Below are 24,196 nucleotides of genomic sequence, written 5' to 3'. Positions count from 1 at the left end.
CACTGAGCGGGGTGCACACAGGCGGCCAATGGTGCCCAGAGGCGTTGGACCCAGAGAGGCAGTTTGTTTCTCAGAGAAATTTGAGACCTTGCTTACCAAGAGGGCTAGACATGTAATTGCTAACACTGTGATCACAAGTTCTTATGTTAGCTAGTGAAACCCTACCCACAAGTGGTCTATTTTCTTCTTATGTAATGCGTACCAGAAAATAGCTTTCTTCCACTTGTATACAGAGGATGTGCTTATTTTTGGGTAGGGCTTATTTTCAGGGAAACATGGGACAGATAAACACATCAATGACAGGATGGCACAGATATCCCTCCAACTTGGCTTCTGGAGAAAGGAAGGGGTGTGTGGCAATAAGAGCAGGGGTCAGAAGCTCTGCCGTCATTCCCTCAGGAGGTCAGCGGTCACTCGGATGTCAGAAAATGCAGGCAAATAAAATCTTTAGGTCCCTGTTTTGATCTCAAAGCTGCCTTCTATTTATGGTATTTTGCATAATGACCAGGTAAAAATGGATCTGCTTACATCCAAACTAGTGCCATTAGAGACATTTGGATGGATATTGCCCTTCTAAAAACTCCTAATGAAACATAGAGGTATCATTTCTAAAAGAGAGCTCATGAAAGGAAATATTTCTCTGGAAAACTAAGGAAGTGAATTGAGTCAAAAAATACTCCCCTAAGTACCATCTTGACCAGCCTCATCTGAGGGCACAGATTTCCTGTCCCCTTCATTTCCACTGTCATTTGTCACGATCGCCTTATTGTGAAAGCAGCCTCATAGAATAATGGTATTGTGGTGGCCCTTCTCCTTTTTCTTATCCATAGAAAGAACTTTGTTAGAATAGCTCATAGCATCCTTCTTGCTTGCGTACTTTTTCTAATTTGTAGATATCTCTTCTAAGTGTTAAGGTAATCTAATAATTGTGGAAACAACCTGAAGCCGACCAGTCCATAAGTGATTCATATGTGTGTGTGTGTGTGTGTGTGTGTGTGTGTGTGTGTTTACCCTTTCTAGTTTCAGATGGAGAGCACACAAGTCCAGAGAGGGCCCTCACCATTCATTTACTTCCCGCTGACCGGCAGCTGCCACCGTTCCAAGTCACAGCTCCACTGGTGGAGGTCAGCCCGGGAGGCAGAGCTTCCATAGGTAAGAACAGGGAGCCAGAAAGAGACATGGCCTTGAAAATAGGACCCTACTTCTGCAGCTGTCCCTCTTCACACCTCTTGATGGTTGCCAAAAAGCAGTGACCTCTAGAAGTTGTATGCGTTCGCACCTACATCCTTCCTTCCAAAGCCCATTTCCCCGCAAATAGAAGCAGCACGGAGAGAAGGAAATGAAGCCTTCCACAGCCAACGCCCAGTGGTGGAACACAACACAGGATTTATTTTCCAGCCTCCAAGAGTTAGATCTGCTGCCATCACTAAAATATGAAGTAACAGAGAACAGAGAGGGGACTATGGAAGGTGGCAGGCCTTAATGACTGCTCTTATTTCTGTTTAGAAAGGGACGAGTAGTGGGAGAAATGACACAGTAACCATCAGAAGTTGTGAAGAGCCAGAGCCTGCCCTGTTACTGTACACCATTTTATTTACTTGTTAACATACTTAACTTCTCTTTAGCAGTTTATTCTTTTACCAAGAACTTTTTTAATAAGCAGTAGATGCTGTGATTTTGTTGGGTGTGGACTATAGATCCTATTCAGTTTCCTCTTCTGGGTAACAATTAATTATCAAAACAAAACATGTGCGTGTACAAAGCCGACCGTCGCTTCCTCCTGACACCTTTCACTTTCATGACATCCATCACAGCCGTCATTAAACTTGGCTCTTCTACAGATTCAGGAAAATAATGGAGAAAAAACCACGAAAAGGAAAAACCATTTATGGGAGTATTTTCTAGAAGGAAATCTATCCCAGTTGGTCAGGACTGACCTACTTGTTAGCGTCCTCTATGCACGCCCTCATTTATAAGGGAGAAAAAAGGTGTTCTGAATTCAGAACTACCTACTTGTAAGTGAACCTCTAGAAGAAGCTACGTGGAATCTGGAAATGGACTGTACTATCAGTTTTCACTCTTTTGTGCTTGACTGGAATTAATTGGCACTTTCTGAGTACCCATGGCATGGCTGCCAGCCTGGCCTGTGGCTATGTGTAACAGGTAGATATACATTTTTTTAACATACCTGTTCTCTTTCACTAAGCCTTATTTTCCTCGCTGCAGGAGTTCAGCTGGTAGCAAGAGATGCCGAGACAGCACGTGAAGAACTCCTCTTTGAGCTCCGGAGACCTCCCCAGCACGGTGCACTCCTTAAGAACACACCTGGGCTCCAGAGGCCCCTGGCTGCAGGTAGCCGCACACTCCATCACCGCCCTGCTTGAAGGACTTTTTGCTCTATAGTCTGTTTTATGTGTTTTAGACAAGAAGAAAGTCTCTTTGTGGGACTAGCTCTTAGAGGAGATACTTCCTTTTGTATATAGTTCATTGGTCTTGATTTTTGGGGTTTTTTTGTTGTTTTTTTTTAAAAACAGTTTATTTATTTATATTTATTTTTTACAGTTTTTGGCTGGGGCCGGGTTTGAACCCACCACCTCTGGTATATGGGGCTGGCACCCTACTCCTTGAGCCACAGGCACTGCCCTGGTCTTGATTTTTGAAACCTCTTCATCTGCCCCCTCCTACCCCCTACCCTCCACCTTTCCCTGTCCCTATCTTAGAGACTGTGAACATTTTTCCTTAAATTACAGGTTAAATAGATGGATTTCTGAAACTTAAGGTTAATGCATTTAAAACAACACCTTACGGCTGTGGTCCCCAATGCCCGGGCCACAGACCCAGCCTGGTGTGGGTCCAGTTTGGGTCTATGGCCTGTTAGGAACCAGGCCACACAGCAGAAAAAGAGTGGTAGGGGGGCAAGGGAAGCGTCATCTGTGTTTCCAGCCGTTCCCCAGCACTCGCATCACCCCCTGAGCTCCGCCTCCTGCCAGATCAGCAGCGGCATCTGATTCTCACAGGAACACCTGTGAGAGATCTAGGCTACAAGCTCCTTATGAGAACCTGATGCCCCCTCTTTCATGAAACTGGACCCTGGTGTCAAAAGGTTGGGGACTGTAGCTGTATGGGGTATCAGCTGCCACCTTCCTATAGTTTGTTCATGGAAATGAATTTGTTGGCCTTAATCTGTATGTGAATTGTCACGATATTTTTAGCACTAATACATATATTTTCATGCACTAAAAAAAGGGAACACACTTTTGAAGTATTATCTATGGAGCACAACAGTGTGATAATAGGACCAGTTTTCCCAACTAATATTTACTGTGCTTTCTCTGATTATAAAAAGTCCTACATATTTAAGATACAAAAAAACCAGAAAGAACACAACTAAATGTAAATTTTTCAGTGCTCAGCCCTTACAGGGTATCAAGTAACTGTTATCCTTTTCAGAGTCGTCACCTCAGGATGCTGTATCTTATTCTAACAATCTGTACTTTCTCAAAACCTTTGTATGAACCGTTTTAGAGATGTAATAATATACTGTATATTGCTGGGGGGGGAATCTTTTGCTTTTGAAAGTAGATGGAATTTTTAAGAACAACCAATGGGCATTTGGGAGTCACAAAGTTAGACTTTCAAAAATTTACTGAACAAAAGAAGTGTCGTTAGAATAGATTTGAAACATGCCCAGGGAGCTACTTTAGAAACCTAACAGTCATTGCCCAGTTTCTTTCACATTTCATTTAACCTACATTTGTGCAATTAATGTATAAGATCTAAAGATGTTTGTCAAAAGTTTGATTACCCTTTTATGGTCACTATACCACTAACATCAGTAAAAAACCCTAACACACTGCTGAAAATAAAAGGCTTAGACGAGAAATACAGCAAATGAGTAAATTCTTTCTTCTCATTACATAACACCAATTATTAGGGCCAAGAATCTATCAGAAGATAGGGTTGAATGTTACATCCAAGAAGAGCAATTTCTCAGCTGCCTTTTATGGAATCATTAGGGCTCACAGCACCAAGAGGCATTTCTCATAAATAGGGTTCCGTGATAACTTTGAGAAGCTTTTATAATTGTGTGCTGGAAAGTTTATAGTTCCTGGTCCTGCGGCTTTAAAAAATTGCATTTTAAAGTTTATTTCATTTTTCCCAAGAGCGTCTAACCTCAAAACTTTTTTCACACAATACCTATTAAATCTATCACAAATTAGTACTCTAGGCTACATAGTTTGGGTTTCAAACTTCAACTATATTTTCCCACTTTTAATTTTAAAAATCTTATGCCTCCAATTAAAACAAAGACCTCTTAGAGGTTCATCAAACATAATTTATTATCTTAAGTGTTATGAGTTAATCACCCTTATTCAAGGGTGTTGTAAAGGGAATCCTATATTGAGTAGATAGTTGGATTAATTAGTTTATAACTCCCAGAGTCTCTGATCCTATATGTAGCTTGAAATCCTGAGGACAAAGTGTTGTGTACAGGAAAAGCATTATCCCCAGAGGCATATGGTTCTGCAACATGTTTTATTCTTGGAAGGTGACACTTTCACCTATGAGGATATGGAGAAGAATGCCCTGCAGTATGTCCACGATGGTTCCTCTGCGCGGGAGGACAGCATGGAGCTCTCCATCACAGATGGCATCACAGTGACAGCACTGGAAGTGACGGTGCAGGTGTCACGGTCAGAGAGCCCGGGGCCTCAGCTGGCCGCTGGCTGCCCCCTGAGCATCGTGGTGGCTAGCAAAGGGACAGCTGTGCTCACCAGGTCCCACCTGGCATACGTGGTGAGTCCTGTTTTTGTTTCTGTTCTCCACTGCACCTTCTGTAGGGCTAACCAGAAAGCAGCGCCACGCTGAGTTGGGGGATGGCAGATATTTGGCCACGTAAGGAAGCTTTTTCTCAACTTGCCTGCACTTCTGTTCTTAGGACCAGTTCCACTGTTTATCTTGGCTTCTCCCGGCACCTCATGAACAGAAAAAAATGAACAAAACTTTGATGAAAACACAGGGAATGTGTGAAGGGATGGATAGCTGTCACAGGAAACAATCAGCAAAGCCCAAGTCCCCTTTGTTTAAGCTCTATCCATGATGTTTCCAATGAGAATTTTAGAAAAAGAGCATTTTAGAGCTTACCTGTCCATAAGTAACAGTGGGCCCTGAGAGGAAGCCTGCTATCCATCCACATCAGGCTCTAGTCCCCTCCAGATGAAACTCCGACCTGCCCTGTGGCAGTCCTTCTCTGCCACCGTTCCACGCACAATTACTGACTCATCCCCCCTCCCGCCCCCAAAGAAGGGGGTGGGGGTGGGGCCACAGGGAGGATCAGGGTTCAGGGTTTTTCCCCTAGTCTGGCCCTAACTTGATATGTGATCCTGGGTAATTAAACTTATCATCCTTCTTTGATTCTACCTCTGGAGCTAAGGATAATAAAGATAATTAATTTTAGTTTGTGGGCATGTTTGTTGTAAACAGATATGTATTTGCTTTGTAAACACAATAATGAGTAGTTTTCACAATGCCTTGAAAGGAAGAGTGATCATCTGAATGGTATTCTAAGTATGGAATTTTTCTTTGACTAGTTATGAAACTGCAACCAATGGTCTGGACTGCCTTTTTTTTTTTTCCTTCTAAACACTGTATAGTTTTGAGTAATCATTTTCTGGGCTAAAGAATTTCCCTATCAAATGTAGTTCTGAATAGTAGCATGTAAGATAAAGCGATGGCCTGGGAACAATCGCTTTTGCACAGATTTTCCCCTCAAATGGTCTCTTCTTAAATTATGAGAAACTGCCTTCCACCCTGATTCTTCTCTGGGGTCTACTATAGTTTCAGAACAGCTTTGATTTGGGGGGTTTGGGGGTATTTTTTTTTAATTGACAGGTGATTTTTACCATACATTATGGTCTTTTGAATGTTATGAAACTCATGAATTCATAAAAATGTATGAATTCAGATTTAATCAATAGATCACCAAGGCTTGAAAAATGTTTCACAGACCAAAATAGCACTCCCGGAGCAGTTCCTGTCCATTAACTGCATATTATAAGCTGAATATCAAAATGTGAGCCCATTGGCAACTGAACATATATTTTCAGAAATTGATTGAATGTGAATTTACCCACCAGAGCAGAAAGACTCCAAAAGAACTATTCTAGCCTGCCAAAAGCACAGCATACATTTTAAAGACTTAGTGAGGTTATATACTAACTTTCTCCAAGAGTTGTAGAAGAATTTTGTACCTAGTACCATGAAAAATTTTTCCAGATATGCATAGTTAGAAAGTTTTCAATGACTATCTGGAAAGGTTGGAAAAGCCATCTGAAATCCTAGTGATAGGATGTTGGAAGAGACAAAATGTGAAAGTGGGATTTTGTGTGCTTTGCTTCTTAAAAAAAAAAAAAAAAGGTGCATGGTTTGCCGTGCACAGAGAGTGAACAGGTAGAGGAGGAATGATAATGGTTCTGGAGTTAGAATGGATGGGTTTTAATCGAAACTCACCACTTACTAGCATCATGACCCTTCGCAAGTTATTTAAACTCTCTAAGCTTCAGTTTTCCCATCTACAATATGAGAAGGATATCATTAATCTTAAAAAGGTAACAGTGTTTCTATGCACCAGCCAAAGACAAATTATTCGAAATGTGTTACCCTGTATAATGACATTACATATCACACATATCAGAATGTAACAAAAGATGTGTACCTCTGGGAAGAAGTAATGCTATGCCCGACTATATAGAAAAATTCAAAGACTCTCTTGACAAAGGATTAGAAATAAAAGGTGAATTTGCCAAGGGACCAGATAGAAGATGAATAGAGAGCAACAGCATGACCAGAAAATAGCCAGTAAATATAACTAAAAAGATGATACCATTGATGTGGCATTGAAAAAAAATTATGTCTTTTGGACTTAAAAAAACAGACAGTACTTCTCTGAAAAAGTTATAACATTTAATTGACAGACATTTAAAAATCACTAAATAAGTGAAGAGATATGGCATATTCAAGAGTAGGAACATGTAATATTGAAAGAGTATTGATTCCTCTATCAAAGATTCCTTTGGTTCAATTCGGTTCCAATCAAAAGCCCAATGGAGGTTTTATGGATCTTAATAGATTGATTCTAAAATATATAAGAAAGATAAAGGACCAAAATTCTGAGAAAGAGTAGTCAGGTGGCAAGGGGACTCCCCCTACCAGATATCAAAATTTGATATAAACATATGTTATTTAAAACAGTGTAGCCCAGGAATATATTAGAGTCCAGAATCTGGTCAACACATGGACCTCTGATATAAAGCAGAGAGAGAAAGCCCAGTCGGTGGAAACAGGAGGAACAATTTAAAACATGGACCTACACAAATGATTATGTCACAAAAATACTAATTTGTACTGCTCCCTCCTACCCTAGACAGATACTAACTCCAGAAAAGTTAATATCTCCAAATCAAGAACGTAAATACTACAAGTAAAATTTTATAATTCTTTGCCGGGTATAGATGAATATTCTTATGATATTGATAAAGGGAAGAATTTCTTCAACTAGAAGCAAAAATTGCCAACTGTAAAAGAAAAGGTTATTTTCTTACAAATTTGACTACATTAAAATTAAATTTGTATTCATTAAAACACTCTGTAAGGCAGAAAGCAGAACACTACAAATTAGAAAAAGACACGTGTAGCACATATGACCAGAAACAGCAAAGAAAATATAAAACTTCTGCAGATCAAGAAGAAAAGATCATTCAACAGAAAAATGAGCAAGAAACATGAATAGAAATTTCACAGAAGAGCTGTGACACCACGCACTCTACCAAGGGCGATAAAGTGAGACTGTCTCTACAAAAAAAAAAAAAAGAAAAGAAATTTCACAGAAGAGGAACACATACGGTCAATAAACATGAGCAGATACTCAGCTTTATTGGTGGACAAGGGAAGCCACATACCACATACCATCTTATACAAGTTAGAGAGGAAATGCAGCTACAGAATGTTCTTAAACTCAACCACTTTGGGGAAGAATTTGCATTGTCTTATGAGCATGACTATTCATAGACCTTAACCGTTCATCTCCAGATTTCTACCCAAGAGGAACTCTCACATATACACGGAACACGTGCAAGAACATTCACAGCAGTACTGTCTACAACAGCAGAAACAGTGAGAGAACCCAAATGCCCGACAATAGGATAGCAGATGAGTTGTGTTATACTCACCCAATAGACTATGATCCTCAAAACAGATGAACTGTAGCTGCAAACATCAGCATGGATGGATCTTAGCAGTCTGCTGTTGAGTGAAAAGTCCCATACAAGGAAGGTCAACTCAATGTTTATAAATTTTAAAAAAACCTAGATACACCTTATAGTCACTTACCAAACTATACTAAGAAATTCAAGAAAATGAGAAAGAAGATTTGTAGTCCAGTCCGTAAGGACAGGCTGAAGGAAGAGCACGTAGGTAAGTGTTGGGTATTATGAAAGTGTAAGTGTGCTGAACACGAGATTGATGGATATATAAATAATACAATGAAAATGAAAAAGTAGATTAATACCAAAGGGATAACGGTCTTTGAGCAGGAAAGTTACATGGGAAAAGGGTCCATACTCTTATGTGTTTCTGTGTACCCACAATATTTTTGATATTCTAAAATAGTGATTTTCTTTATGTTATGAAATGGTATTTTTAGGAAAAAAAATCTAGCTGATTTCCCACTTTTTCAAACCCAGCAGTCATTTGTGCTTGAAACATAATAAGAACTGTCTGACTTGAAATAAGCTTTTATTTTTTTCATTTTGCCACATTTGCCAGTGTGAAATTTAGAAGCTCTTCATTCTAATGCAGAGCCGGGCACCGTCCGTGTTGCTTATCACCATCTCAGAAGACAACACCTTAAAACTCTCAGCTGTCTTTTTAAAATTCTCTATCAGAGGGAACTCACAGTAATATTAGGAAATAGTCTTTTGGAAGCCAACATATTATATTTGCTAACCCGTGTGGAAAAACAGAGAAACTTTAAAAGACTGTAAATTTAGGAGAACTATACTGAAGGTTTGAAGTCTTGCTAGTGTCAAGTGATGTGGAAATTCTGTGATCTTGCACTGAGGCTCTGAACTTCTAACTTGAAAAGGCCCCTGTGGATACAAATGAGAGTAGACTGACGCCTGCTGTCCCCTGCCCACCTGCTGTCCCCTGCCCACCTGCTGTCCATGCCCACAGTCCCGGTCCTGTTCCTCAGCTACCTCTGCAGTACAGTCACAGCCACAAACACGTGATTTGGAAGTACAGTTGACCATGCAGCATTTATTTTCATTGTTGCTCTGGTAAAACATAGAATGCCCCTATTTTCACTATCAACAGCTCTAGAAGACAAACGACTCAGGGGAACTTTCCAAGAAGATGTTGCCTTGCCTCCCATAGTTCCAAGAATATCCTTGAAGAAAGAGTAAATCGTTCATTAAGACATCGTTATTGTCCGTGTGAAACACAGAAAAGCAATTTTATTTCTCAATAAACAATGTTGAAGGAAAGAGAAATAAATGGTTTCTGTTAAGATGAGGCATCCTGGGGAGAGAACACTTATAGATTCAATCCTGATAGAATGAAATCCCCAAGACTTCATAGATTCCTTTGTTAATTCAAAATTTTATCATGTGGAATGTTAAAGTGAGTCATTGGCTAAGCTAAATAACTTCTTTCTGTCTCACAGACTTTTATCATTGTATGTTATAATGTAATTTTACTTGTTTCCAAAAAAACAAACCATCCTTAGAATTCTGGAAGAAGCCCGTGTCTTTGTTTATAGATAGATGACTTACGGCTGGCATGGTTTATTCCTCACTAGATGCTTGTAGTAAAAACAAAATCTTGTATGGCTCCTATGAGAACAGTAGGGCATGTCTTTGTTTTATGCTCCAGACCTAACATGTATTTCCCTTCTCTTATCTTGAGCTACTTTTAGAAAAAGACATTATCAAAGAGGCATTTTAGGAGGAATAAATACTAGGATTTTCACACAGTCTGAAATGGTGTTGCTTTATGACAAAGAGAAAAAGGCACCCACAGTTCTGTAACTACTGGAAGTCTTTATTTCTGCAAATGTGCGTTCACGTCCTGCCTTGTGTTTCCCTGATTAGGACGACTCTTCCCCCGATGCAGAGATCTGGATTCGGTTAAGCTCTCTGCCTATGTATGGTACTCTCTTAAAAACCTCAGGACCTGAGGTGGAAGAACTCTCAGAGATTTCAAACTTCACAATGGAAGACATCAACAACAAGAACATTAGGTATGTGTTATTTGATAGACTTTTAAAAATTGTGTTAAAATATTTAAGCAACTGATTGTAGCTCCCTTGAGAGAATATATTGCTTCTGGCCTCATTTTTAAAGAAAGATGTGGCCATCTTACCTGGCTTGTCAGTTTGTCTCCTTCATTCAATTCTTTTTGGCCTCTTGTAGGTACTCAACTGTGTTTGAAACGTATGATCATCTGGTTACTGATAACTTCTCTTTCTCTGTCTCTGACACGGACCACAACCACCTGGACAATCAGATGTTCACCATCATCGTCACTCCCATCAGACATCCGCCTGCACTCTTTGCTTTCGCTGACCTTATCACGGTAAACAATTCTCAGATCAATAAGCAGTGAGTGCTATCGAGAGCTCAAGTCTGTGGGAGGGTAAGCTAAAGGTTTCTGCCTACACTGGCTGCCCAGTTCTCCCTCCCCACTCCAAATACCTAGGCGATGGTATCAAGATAGGCATGGTTTTCAATCATGAGTTTTTTGAAAAGTATGAAAGTAAGTATACAGAAGTTCAAATCATTCTGTCTACATTAATTAGTCAACAAATATTTATGTCCTGTACTAGATGGTGTTAGTATTGGGTATAAAATTAGAAGTAGAATATATCTTTGAGGAGTTTACGATCTAATGTTGGCAGTAACTAGAACATGGACAGTGTCCTCACGTGACTCCTTCAATCCAGTCAACACTGAGCACTGTCCACAATAGTGACAATTCCATTAAGGAGGGGATTACATAATGTATATTGATCATTGAAGTCGCCTAGACATGAGTTCAAGTGCCCATCTTGTTACTAGCTTGGTGACCTAAACTTAGACTCAGTTTCCTCATTTAGAGATGTGTGTTGCCCAGGCTGGACTCTAAGTCCTAGTCTCAAGTGACCCTCAATCTCAGCTTCCCAAGTCGTTGCTGAAACTACCACATGGTACCATCACCATACCCAGCTCTTGCTTTAAAATATTGCTATTCCTACTGCATAAAGGATTTCTCTGATGATTAATAAAATAGTGTGAAAATCCCCGGCACAATTCCCTGTTTGTGGTACGGATTCCGTAAATGTTAATTCCCTGTCTTCTTCTGCTCCCCACAATGCCATCATCTCAAGAGCTTTTCTGGTTTTGTTGAGCAACTGAAAATCCATAAAACACTGAGTTCTTTCTAAATGGTTCTGATATTCCTGCCATATTTCCATACTTGGGGAAGCCAGTTGCACCGTCCCCATTCCCAGAATCAGGGCAGCCTTCTCCTTGGTAACATAGACCTCCCTGTAGTTCACCAGAGTTGCTTGGAGTGAAGCGGGCATGACCACCTCGAGTAGGCTAGAGAGAAACGCCAGGCCGAGTGGCAGGGTTAGCACACAAAATGGACCCTAAAGGAGAAAGCTAGTTCGAGCAACTGCTTCTGCTTATACTGATTTATTTTCCTCCTTGACATCATTAAGATAAGCACCAGCTTCAGATGCGGTGAACCTTTCTTCCTACACACCTATAAATACGTAGCACAAAAGAATGAAGAGGGCTGTTATTCTGGATGAGATGCCTTAGGACAGAGTCTCCCCGCAGTATCCAGGGAGGACCAATCTGTCATTCTCCATCCGTGGGCTTTTGAGTGTCAGTGTGGAAGGAAGGCACCATCCTGCCGTGTAGGTGAGCCGCAGTGGGTGGTGAGAACCAACTAGAGCAGCTTTACTACCAGATCCATCACTGAGTGAAGAGCAGCTTTAAGGGAGACACAGAGGGCATCGTGCCTGAGTGTAGCTTTGGGAGGCGCTGAAAGGTGACGGCAGATGCATCCCTCCTCTGTCTGTAGAGATCTGCCTCCTGAAACAAGAGGAATTGGTGCTGGAAGGTCACCCAGGCCACTTTTCAGTTCGGTTCTTTCTCACTGCTGTCATGTGCCGTCTCCTAAGGACTCCCCATGTTCTCTTCTTCCTTAGGTTGAGGAGGGAGGGCGAGCCCCCATCTCATTGCACCATTTCTTTGCTACTGATGATCAGGACAACCTCCAGGGAGATGAGATCATTAGACTAAGCGTCCTGCCCAAATACGGCTACATCGAGAACACGGGAACAGGTGCCGGTGCTGCTGCGGAATGGCGGGACCTGGGAAGAAGGGGGGCAGGGGAGGGGAGGGCCCGAGTCCTGTCAGACCTAGAGGTGGAGAGCTGGAGGGGATGGAACCAATTTAAAGCAAACATGTACTGAGGCTTGTCTGTGTGCCAGACCCTTCTTCAAGCACATCAGTGAACAACAGACAAAACACCTTGCCTTCATGGGACCTTAGATCTTGCTGGAGGGAGACAAATAAAAAAACCTAATAAATAAGAATACTATGTAAGATGTTAGAAAATGACTAAGTGGTATTTAACATATAGAGCAGGGTAAGGCGATTTGGAACATCAGCAAGGAGGGCAGAAGGCCTCGTGATCACACTCAGAGCTGAGGCCAGCGAGTAAAAATCCCTGTTCTTTTCTTGTGAGGCAGCTGCAGTTTAGCTAAACCCTAGCTGAGGTCTCAGCTCCTTCTGTGGATATGACATGAATTGAAATGCTTGCTGTCTGTCTGCTCACCCCTCTTCCTGAACCGTCTGCCCTGCACCCACTGGTGGGTATCACAGAGAAGCAAGGCAAGTGGCGTGTCCTGTCCACAGGCTCCTGAGCCCTGCTGTGACTGGCAGCTGAGACAGCTCCTGGCGGCGTGCTGTGCTGCTGCCCCTGTGTGGAGGGTCCTGAGCACCCGCACTTGGCTCTAATTGACGTGCAGCCAGCAGCTCCCACAGCGAGGCCATTGACTGCAGGTGTCTGTGACCAGCATGGGCCTGGGACTGCAGCCTGCTTACCAGAAGCTCATTTAGCAGTGGTCATGTTTTTCTGTGCAAAATGTTAGATCTTTTCCCCTTCAGCGTGTGCACTCAGATTTGTTTATTGCAGAATTAGCTTTCTTTCCCTAAATGTCTGTGCTAGATACAATGGATGTAAAGATGAATGAGACCCAGACTGTGCCTGGAGTTGGGGGCAGACATGAAGCTAAATAATTACAATCAGGGAAAAGGACCAGGACAGGGAAAGGAGCAGAGGCCCAGACAGTCCAGAGCACAGAGCAGTGGCTTTTGCCTGGGAAGGCAGAGAAGTCTGAGGAAGTGACATTTGAGTTGGAATTTGGAAAATTAGTGGGAGTATCCTTGGGCAGAGGGGGAGATGGCATTTTCTGTGGGGGGAAAGCTGGGCAGAGGTGGGAGATGATGAAAGGACATCCTCACCAACTTTCCCTCCTCTCCAAGACTCTTTGTCAAGTCTTCCCAGCACACTGTATGTCACCTGGAATGGCAGATAGTCCATGTGAAGGAGTGTCTCCTGGCCTAGGGCCTCCAGATCTGCTAGTCATGCTTTTCTGTGTTGATTTATGTCCAGGGAATGTTCAAGAACACAAGGGGTTCTTCCCCCCCCCCCCCCCCCCCGTAGAAGGACATTGTGCTGACAATTTACACTCAATCAATTAGAGAGACTCAGATTAGAATCAAGGAAAAGGCAAAGCATCCATCACATAGACATTGCTTGCTCATGCCCTGGGCCTTTTACAGTGTTTGGAGTTGGGATGAGAATTGTGACCTGGAGTGGTACCAAAAGGCACCAGACCTCTGAATGGCACCTGGGCACCTCTTGTCCAAATGGTCCCTGGGCATCACCATCCAGGGACCATGGTGTAGTGAGCCACGCAGAGGTTTCCTTAAGGGACTGGCAGTCAAATGAAAACATGACGGAGAAGTTCCTAAATAAAAGTAGCGTGGTAAACCTCTCCAGGTGTAAAGAAAGGTTTCCTCTTGTAGGATATGCCAGAGAGAATGCTTTTGAGACTGACTGGAGCTCAAGGTAGAATCTTTGCTTTTGTGCCGTTACATGCCCCAGGACCTATGTTATCAGAAGTTCCTAAGGAAAAAACCACTGATTCTATGTTGTGTAAAGTAATGGCATCCTCAGTGCTTTTTTTGTATATCACATGTATCTCATTTCCTTCCCTGTGGACATGGAAAGGCAGGTATTTCCACTTATAGGTGAGACATAGTCAGTGGGGAAACTGGGATCTGACCCCAGGGTTTCCAATTCCTGGTCTTGGGATTACCTCCCTCTCTCCCACCTTTATGCTCAAACACACTTTTCATCTTTTGTTGAAAATGATACCTTGTTTTCTAGCGTAGCTGAGTAAGCAGGAATTGATGGATCAAGGTAACAATTCTCTCCTGGTGTTGATGCAGGTGATCGTTTTGGCCCTGAAACTACCAGTGACCTAGAGGCATCCTTCCCTGTTCAGGATGTTGTGTTAAGCCTCATTTACTACGCTCAGAGTGTTCATGAAAGCATCGAGCCAACCCAGGATATTTTTAGTTTTTACGTGAGTGATGGAACCAATCGTTCAGAAGTTCACAGCATCAGTATCACCATTGAGGTAAAAATTTTGGAAGTTGACTTTGACCAAGGCTCTCTGTGTGTGCACACAGAAGCAAAGAAGATTGGATTTGACCTTCAATTTTAAAGGTCATTTTAAAAATATAGCCTTCAGGACACTTGTAGAATTAAGGTTGGCATTTGAGGAAGGTTTGAGTTAGAAATCTGAATTTCCCCTTCAGGGTAAAATTTATTCATTCTATGGGAAAAGAGATTGTGAGGTTGAGACAAAGAAGCCTGGCCAGTCCCAGGTTTAGATGAAACTGATACATGCCTGTCTTCCTCTGCTATCATTGTGTTTGGTTCTATATAATTATTTGCCGTTTCTTATTTTAATATTTAATTGTAACATCAAAGAAATATTTTCCTTGATGCTGTATTTATTCACATTTGAGGAACTATATAGACTTGCTCTGTCATCCCTGAGAGAGAAAGAAAGAAAGATAAAAGACAAATCTCAAAATGGGATATCTTTTGCCTTGGGAAACTAAAAAGTGTGGAACCCTTAGCACTTTAAGGAACAGTGGTGGAAAGGGGCGGGCACAGGGCAGGGAGACAACTTTTGAAACCTACACTTTCAGATGTAGTGTCCTGGAGCAGGCCTGCAGTATGCTTGGGGCTTCCCACCACAGTTCTGAGTTCACGTAGTAAGCCCTTTATCCCTAAAACACACTTGTGAAATCACATGTCCATATTTTTGGTCTAGAAAAGATGATCATTGTAGCCATGTAAGATTTCTGAGAAGACTTTTGTAGAATGTCCATCACCTTCCTATCAAGGGGATGTGTTGTTTGTGTGCCTTGCTCTCTTTTCTTTGCAGTTTTTGGCTGTGGCTGGTCTTGAACCCGCCACCTCCGGTATATGAGCCCAGCGCCCTATTCCTTTGAGCCACAGGTGCCACCCGCCTTGCTCTTTTCAAACTAACCATTTTTATTGGAACGTAAAGATGGTGGCACATTAAATGCTATTTTGGTAATGAAAGTAGCTGTGACAACAATATTCTTTTCGAATAACTTACATTTTCTTTCTCCTTAAGCCAATATCTGTGTGAGATCTAATGCTTTATGCTTTCATCAGAGAAAGAACGATGAGCCACCCAGGCTGACCTTGCAGCCCCTCAGAGTGCAGCTGAACTTGGGAGTGGTGATAAGCAATTCTTCCTTGAGCCTACAAGACCTGGACACCCCAGATAATGAGCTGATTTTTGTATTGACCAAAAAGCCTGACCACGGTAGGACACAAACTGCCATGGAAAGCTTCTTACTTGCGATGCCCAATGGGTTATTGGTGTGAACACAAAGATTTCAGTTACTTCTCTCCCTTTCCTGTGTATGGTCCATCTTTTGCACCTGAGTATAATTAGATTCACAGGCAGCTAACATTTCTTGAAGTCATGGTAGACACCAATTGTTTAAAGAGCCTCAATCCTAGTTCACTGGTGTGTCTAAAATTTAATTTCAGCTGTTTTCTTAATTTCCTATGTAACTTCAAACAAAGCAAGTTTTGGAGTTCACATATCCCCTTCTCAGAATGGATGTCAGAGTTTGCCAATCCTTTTAGAGGCATGTTAGACGTTATTATGAGCCTGTTCCGTTTTCACAGGAAGTACTTTTCCTGATTTAAATCAGATGGAAAACTGCAGTGGGGTTTTCTGCTCACTTCTTTTCTAAGTACCATCTCCCTGGTACTTGCTAAAGCCCTAGAACCCACATGTGTCTCTCAAGCCATTCTAATGTCCATTGGCCTTTCAAAAATTAAATTGTTAGTGTGGGCCTGGTGCAGCACCTCCTGCCTGTAATCCCAGCACTTTGGAAGGCCGAGTAGGATCCCCTGACACTAGGATCTGGAGACCAGCCTGGACTAGATCCCATCTCTATAAAAAATTAAAAAGTTATCCAGGCATGGTGGTGCACACTTGTACTCTTCAGCTGCTTGGGAGGCTGAGGCAGGAGGATTCCTTGAACCTAGGAATCTGAGGTTACGGTGAGCTGTCATCAGTCCACTGCACTCCAGCCTGAGCAACAGAGTGAAATTGTATCTGGAAACAAAATAAGTATACATGTTATATATAATTAAAATAAATAAATGTATAGTTGCTGTGGGGGAGGGATAATAGAAGAGGCTGCCGACCACTGCGTGTCAGCTTACTTCATTCACTCCCACTTTCTCGAGGGAAGAGCTGCAGCTGTCCCATCGTAGTACATGACCCTTGAAAACAGAAGCATATGCCTCAATCCAAAGATGCTTCATGTCTTCTAAATGTAAAAGGAATTTAAAACAAATTCCCATCTCCCACCTCAGATGCCTTAAGAGGAAGGCAGGGAGTGAAGAGGGCTATTTTCATTTTGCAGAAGGGAAAACTATGGTTTAGACAATAAAGTGATTTGCATTCATGGAGGGAGATGTGATTTTTAAGCTGTTGTATTAGCACATCAATTCATATCTCCTTAAGAGACCTTTAACCAGAAAGAAACGAGACTTTGTCCTTTTTTGGTGTAGATGAGACAGCGGGCAGCACCCTGTGCTTACACACGTCTAATGCGCTCAGCGAGAGGCTCTGAGGTGCTGACGTCCTCCCTGGGCCGTACAGCTGGCAGAATCAGAATCAGAATCAGAATCAGACAGTGTTAGAGTGCCACAGACAGTCTACCATTGCTTCTTTGTTTTTCTCCACTTCTTTCCTCAGGCGATCTAATCCGGAGGCAGAGCACCTCTGAGCCTCTGAAGAATGGGACAGTTTTAGCCCAGGGCTCCTCCTTCACCTACCAGGATGTCCTGGCTGGGCTGGTTGGGTATGTGCCTGGTAGCCCAGGTGTGGGAGTGGATGAGTTCCAGTTCTTTCTTACCGATGGCCTCCATGAAGATTCGGGGAGGATGGACATCCACATAGAACTGCCTGCGGGTGACACCCCCCACTTGGCTGTGAACCGAGGCCTGCAGCTCTCCGCAGGTACCACTGGGATGGAGGAACGGGGCTGTGCTTCTTCCTGGTCCTTCCATGTTGGTCATGGGGGTGGATCTTGAATTGTTAAGCTTCAGATTCCTGTAAAATTGTTGCTGTTCACCTGACCCCACAAAAACAACAACAACAAAAGAAATACAGCAGCATTTTCAAGATGCTTATTTAAAAGATAGGCTGTTGGGAGATCATCATGCATTAAAAGAGATTATGCAAATAATCAAGGATCATGAGATACAATATTCTAGAGTCTAAAACTCCCAGTTTTGCTCATGTTCAAGCAATACTGAAGAATCTGTGATGAGTGTGGGTCTTGGACTGCTCGGCAGTGCAGAGTCAGTTAGGGAGTGGGTCCTTCGCCTGCAGAGCTCTGTATCTCATGGGGTTCTGGAGTTTGTCTATTGTTAGTTTCGCCTATGTTTGTTAAGGAAAAATATACAGTATGAAAGTATATGGAAATTTGGGGATTCCCAAAGGTCACAGGTATCAGGTCTAGGATTTGACCTTACCTTCCTTATAAGCTAATAAGCTTGTTACCTTTTCATGGATGGGGGGAGAGGACACAAGATCCATCCATCACAGACAGATACTGTTACCCCCAGCACTGCAGGCAGCATGGGCATCAGCAAGTTTGCCCATGTTCCTGGTGCCCTCCAAGTCCTATGGATGTGATGCAGAGATGGGCACCTTCACAGGCGGTGGGGTGCATTACAGAGTGGGATAGTAAGCTCGGGAACTTCCCGTATTGTAGCAAATGGTAAGCAAGTCTCATCTTTGTCCCAGAGGAGGGCATCCCCTCAGCCCTTAAGGCTGCTGGCTGGGAGGTGGCCTGGATAAAGAGCAGTCAGGGCCTTGCATTCTTGCCATCACCCAGCAAGCAGGTGCAGTGGGCTCAGTGCCTGTGGCCGCTTGCCACTCCAAACACCAGGGTCTATTACACAGGAATGACTACGATCTACTTTACCAGAATCTACTATTTTTAACATAATAAAATGGCTGGGCAGAAAGCCAGGGGCCAGCCTCTGGGGGAATGAGTTTGCCAGCAGCCTGTACCTTGCCTCTGACCAGCCGCTGTGGAGCGTCCAGGCCTGAGGCTCAGTCCTCACTGCTCTTCGTACCCAGCTCAGCCTCCTTTGGATTATTTGGTCTGACATGGCAACAAGATATGTTTGTGAGTTTATTTAAAGCTGGGTTTTGTTTTGTTTTTTTCCTGATTTGGTTATCCTCAAGACAGAAATAAATTAAATCCAAGCAGATTTCATCATGGATCTAGGAGTTATAGTCTTCACAGATCTAGGAGTTATATAGATCCAGGTACTAACTCCTTGATCCCCAAGTAGAATGATCCTAGAGAGATGAAAACGTGTCAGAAGAGAAAAGGGGCTCAGGTCTAAACTCAAGGGATGATTAGCAAACTGCAAAGCTAGGACTGTTTCACTTAGGGAAATTAAAATTTATTCATCTGGAAACTGAGAAGGGTGAGTGCTTGGTGCTTAGACCCAAGGAACATGCGATAATTTGGCCTCCTGTGTACTGAAATCATTTGACATCCCCCTCAGAGGAAATGGTGGGGAATGACGCTCTTCATTCTCTTGCCAGGCTCTGTAGCACGCATCACGGAGCATCACTTGAAAGTGACAGACGCTGACTCTGATGACCGCCAGGTTGTGTATCTCCTGAAGGAAGATCCTGGTGCAGGCCGCCTGCAGGTAGCTAAGCACGACCACCTGCAGCAGGTCTCCGTGAAAGGTCCCGTCCGGAGCTTCACCCAGGCAGACATCGCCCAAGGTCAGCAGAACCTCCCATCAACCCCCACCTCCAGGGATGCCACCCACAGTAGTAACTGAGAGTTCAATGCCTCATAGGCCATGTGTAAACAGGACTCTCTGTGCTTTGAATAAGAGCTGAGTTACAGCTTCATTTCTCTTTCTTATCTCCTTTTTTTTTTTAATCTTTCTCAGATAAAAAATGTCTTTATGTTTTGATTTAGCACTGGGGCTACTGTGGTGGGAAAAAGTCATTTTGACTTGCTGTGATGCTAAAAAGCATATGTGAGAGAGAAGGCAAAAGAAGTGAGCTGGGACGGATTAAGGTGCAAATTATGCCTTCCTTAGGTGGGCAATTTGTATCTCTTTTCTGCTCCCCAAAGAGCAGAAGTTAATGAGCTAAGCAAAATGGAGGGGCATAAATCAAAGCTGCCTGGGGGACATTCAGGCTCCTCCCTCCTGTAGGAAACGCTGATGTAATGGGAAGGCGTAAGTGTTAAGTGCAATGCAGTTACCATACAGTACTTTCAGGGCCAGAATAGGAAAAAATAAAGTTACAAATAAGGGGAATAGGTAATCCAAAGTCATGTGATAACATGCAGTTCTGTTTAGAGGTGGAAATGTGCCCCTGAGGAATGGAGCAGAGAGAAGGGTCCTGCCCCTGTGTGCTAACACCTGACATTGACCGCAGCCCACTTCTCTTTGGACTTGTCTGTACTGTAGTGAAGGGCATGCAGTAGGCAAGAGGAGGAGAATTCCTTAATTATTCCATACCTCAGTGTTTACTTTTAAAAAATAAGACCAGGCACCTCTTCCCAGAAGTTTGGTTATATGTACACAGCCAAGCTGATACTTATAAATGATGCTGTGCATTAATAAAAAAATGTCATACATTGTCCTTCTCTCCATAGCTGCCGTCGGCTGGTACATGGAGTTTATCTCCTTGTTTATTTATTTGTCTGTTGTTTACAGCCCATGTGGTACCCTGTACTGGGCAATGAGGAGGGAAGCCCTCTGGCAGAATGTGGGCCACAGCTCTTCGTCCTCTTGCCCTTGGGACACGGACATGTGATAGGTTGTGGTCAGCACCCATTTCACATGCAGGCAATTTTGCTGACCTAGTTTTTATGAGCCCACCTTGGAGGCTGAGCTGATCTTTCACAAAGGCTCAGCCCTAACCATCAGCAATGTCTCTTGGGGTGATTTTGTTATGAGAGGGTTTTTGGTTATGAGGAAGTAGGTGGTGGGAGAGGAAAGGGAGGAAAATGAACACTTTAGATTAAAATGTCAAGAGCAGTGTCAAAGTGAGTGAGGAAGGTGTAATTAGTTCATTGGTGTGAATACCAATTGAATTCACACTTCTCACGTCAGAAATAAGGATGGAAAGCAGTAACAGCAGATCTTGATTTGTTTTTTCTTTCCCCCTTTTTATAGGGCAGGTAGAATACAGCCATAGAACAGGAGAACCTGGTGGGAGTTTTTCTTTTAAATTTGATGTGGTTGACGGAGAAGGCAACAGATTGATTGACCAGTCCTTCTCCATCCACGTTTTAGGTAAGGTTTTCTAACATGAAAATCCTTCAGCAGTCCTGAGGTTGTGCAGTTTGCATTGTGCTCACTGGAGTCCTGAGCCCTCTCCTTCTCGCAGCTGGGGTATAAACTGAAAATCACACCCTGTGGTTGCAGGAAGCTCCGGCCCCTTGGTGTGCTCTCCCACAGACAGGCCTGAGGATTACTTTGATCTTACCCCTTAGACCATAGGCCCTAAAATTAAAGAAAAGAGTTGTAAAAGATCCCATTTCAAATTACTATTTCTGATGTTTTCAGAAGATACATCCCCACCAGTCATCATCACCAATAAAGGGCTGGTGTTGGATGAAAACTCAGTGAAGAAGATCACCACTCTGCAGCTCTCTGCCGCTGACCGAGACAGTGCACCTGCAGAGTTGGTCTACAGAATCACCAGACAGCCCCAGCTGGGCCACCTGGAGCATGTGGCCTCACCAGGTAAGTCTGTCCTCTCTTGCTTCAGCCACCCAAAGCTGGGGCTCTGTGAGCATTGGGGGCAGCCACATCTTGTGTGCTTGTACACCTCGGATCTACCTTCATTCATATTTATTTTCTGCCTCACTAACTTTGGCCATCATACATTATCTTGGGTATACTTAGCACACAGTAGGTGCTTAATCATAACTTGCTAAAAAGTGAATATAAAATTACATTTTATGTAAGCAATTTTATCTCCATAAGTAGGTTGTCAGTTCCTTTAGGGCAAACACCACATCCTGTTTTTCTTCTCTGCTCCCTTGAGCACATGGTGCCGTGCAATGCACTGGGATTAAATATTCCATTCACCGAATAGTAAGTGAGCACACAGACTGAGTAAGGTTCTGGTTTAGCTGCTGCTCAGGAAACAAATATGAATGAGGTACAAGCCTCACCCTCCAGATTGTTTTATTAGGTGAGATAAGAAACCTCTGCACACAACCATAACTCAGGGAAAAATATGGCAGGTGTTTCGAGAAAGACAGAAACGTGATGTCATAGGAGTTAAAAAGTGGGAGGGTCTACACGCAGTGGGAGAGTGCACAGAGGTGGCGTTGAGGGTGCCCCTGGAAGATAGAATTGAGGCAGATAGAATTTGTGTTCTTTTCAGAGATGAGAACAGCATGGGAGGTACATTCAAAAAATAATGAGTAGGCCAGTTTAGCTGAAGCATATTTTCTGAAAATAGTAACAGATGGAGCTCACAGGTTGATTGAGAGTTTATGGAGGATCATCAAAGCTGGGATAAGTAATCTCTATTTAATTCAATAAGGCTGAGTCACTGCAGAACTTTGACCAGGGAAAAAAGTGAAGTTCATCAGGTAGCGTCTAGCAGGATGAACTGAAGGAAAGGAAAAGGAGGCAGTGGTGGTGTTAGAAAGTGTTCACGTTCAGCCAGGCGGGGGGAGACAGCAGCTGCAGGAATAGTCAGATGAGAACAACTAGCCAGACAGTCCCTGGTACCTGGTAAGTACAGGCAGTCCCGGCTTACGAACGGGATAGGTTGTGTAGGCTTGTTCTTAAGTTGAACTTGTATTTAAGTTAGAACCAATACATTCACCTAATACCTGTAGTAGTTTCTGTTTATAAGTGTGAGTCATACATCAGTCGGCTGACTGTAACTCAGGGACTTACTGTAACAGCCTCTGTTCATGAGTGTGAGATGTATGTAAGTGGATGTTTGTAACTCAGGGACTGCCTGTATTTAATAGACATTTCCTGGTTGACTGAAGGAAGGAAGAAAGGAAGGAATTTCAGGTGAGAACCTATAGAAGTTGGCAGCTGAATGGATGTGATGGACAAGAGATACTTGTTGAATCAACAGTTTCAAGGTAGAATTAAGCAGACGGGGGATGGGTGAGCACCCACCTGACAGATGCAGTGAACACTGTCAGGGTGATGGGCACGTTACAGCCCGAGTAAGACATAGTAAAAAGTGATCCATGTAACCAAAAACATCTGTATCCCATAATACTTTAAAAGAATAAAAAATAATAATTTAAAATAAAAAGGTAGAATTATTATTTCTTGCAACATAGACGTAGTGACAGCTTACTAGAGATTTTGATCATCATTTGTTTTTCTTTAGATTTTAGGTTGCAGATTCTTCATTAATTCAACCAGGAAAATAGCAAAATAGAAGTTCCTCCCCTTTCTAATGCAGGGATTTTGACAATAAGCAAGCGCATAAGAGATACGACAATTAAGTTGGGGAACTCAGCCTTGAAAAAGTGCTACATATCTCATAGCTGAATATCACTACAGCCACCTAAGTCCTCCCCTGGGGAAGCTGTGCATTGACTTCAGTGCCTAGTCTACTTTTCAAAGCAATTTTGGAACTGTTTTTCTAGAATGCCTATTAGAGCTATTGTCACAAGAGGTCTGACAATTAAATTCGCAAACTCATCCTAGACAAAGTACTCTGAAGGTACAGCTTCCCAGGGGGCTACTTTGAAGGTGACAGTAGTGATATTCAGCAATGAGGTATGTGGCACTTTTTTCTAGGATGAGTTTATGACCTTAAGCGTCCAAGCTCATATGTCACATCTGATGGTGATGAGTGCTAGGAAAGAGTTCAGAGCATTCCAGGGGCGGCCCAGGGAGCAAGCATGTGAGGAGGAATTCCTTAATCATAAGCTGAAGTTGAACAGATATCTGAAGAAAGTGAGGGAGCCGGCCACGTGGATATAAAAAGCAAGAGGGTTCTAGGCAGAGAGGCATCAGCAAATGTCAACGTGCTGAGGCGGGATCAGCCAGGCAAATCATGTTCAAGACCCGGGTAGGAGAGCTGCGTGCCTGCAGTGTGTGAGGGAGAGCCTGGTGGGAGCAGGCTGGGGGAGGGGGAGGGGTCAGAGGGAGGAGATGTGGGAGGAGCCTGCACCTGGTCCAACGTGATGGGGGAGCAGGGCCTGTTGTGAGAGCATGACAGGAGGGCATGGAGAGGGATGCGGGGACAGACTGGCTAAAATCCCTAAGGTAAATTAAAGCAAGTGGCCTACACTTTTTGTTCCAGAGTTCCTGGGGGGAGGGACCCCCCCCCAGGGGACCTTTGTTCCTTTGGGGATCAGCACCCCAAAGACCTTGGCCACAGTTGATATTGGATAACTAATTCATGAGCTGATTGCTCTGCCAGAGTTCTGTCCAATTGCTGATTATGTCTCTGCAAGAT

The 24,196-nt window shown here is 43.1% G+C and overlaps 1 protein-coding gene across 1 annotated transcript in view; it reads left to right on the top strand.

Moving 5' to 3' along the window:
• The window catches only part of FRAS1 (Fraser extracellular matrix complex subunit 1), a 430,037-nt gene that overhangs the window by 321,512 nt on the left and 84,329 nt on the right, over window positions 1–24,196 (top strand). Inside the window, exons 35-46 of the mRNA XM_012805310.2 lie at window positions 1,021–1,152; window positions 2,227–2,352; window positions 4,550–4,797; window positions 10,149–10,297; window positions 10,470–10,632; window positions 12,254–12,389; window positions 14,568–14,758; window positions 15,835–15,988; window positions 17,444–17,707; window positions 19,316–19,504; window positions 20,917–21,036; window positions 21,310–21,489. Of these exons, the coding sequence (XP_012660764.1) occupies window positions 1,021–1,152; window positions 2,227–2,352; window positions 4,550–4,797; window positions 10,149–10,297; window positions 10,470–10,632; window positions 12,254–12,389; window positions 14,568–14,758; window positions 15,835–15,988; window positions 17,444–17,707; window positions 19,316–19,504; window positions 20,917–21,036; window positions 21,310–21,489 (2,052 nt within the window). The remainder of the gene's footprint in view (window positions 1–1,020; window positions 1,153–2,226; window positions 2,353–4,549; window positions 4,798–10,148; window positions 10,298–10,469; window positions 10,633–12,253; window positions 12,390–14,567; window positions 14,759–15,834; window positions 15,989–17,443; window positions 17,708–19,315; window positions 19,505–20,916; window positions 21,037–21,309; window positions 21,490–24,196) is intronic.

Source organism: Otolemur garnettii, unplaced genomic scaffold (assembly GCF_000181295.1).
Source record: "Otolemur garnettii isolate 467f Iridium unplaced genomic scaffold, OtoGar3 scaffold00039, whole genome shotgun sequence".
NCBI classification, from domain to species: Eukaryota; Metazoa; Chordata; class Mammalia; order Primates; family Galagidae; genus Otolemur; species Otolemur garnettii.
The sequence above is the reverse complement of the archived record's forward strand: the minus strand, read 5'-3'. Positions and strand labels throughout refer to the sequence as shown.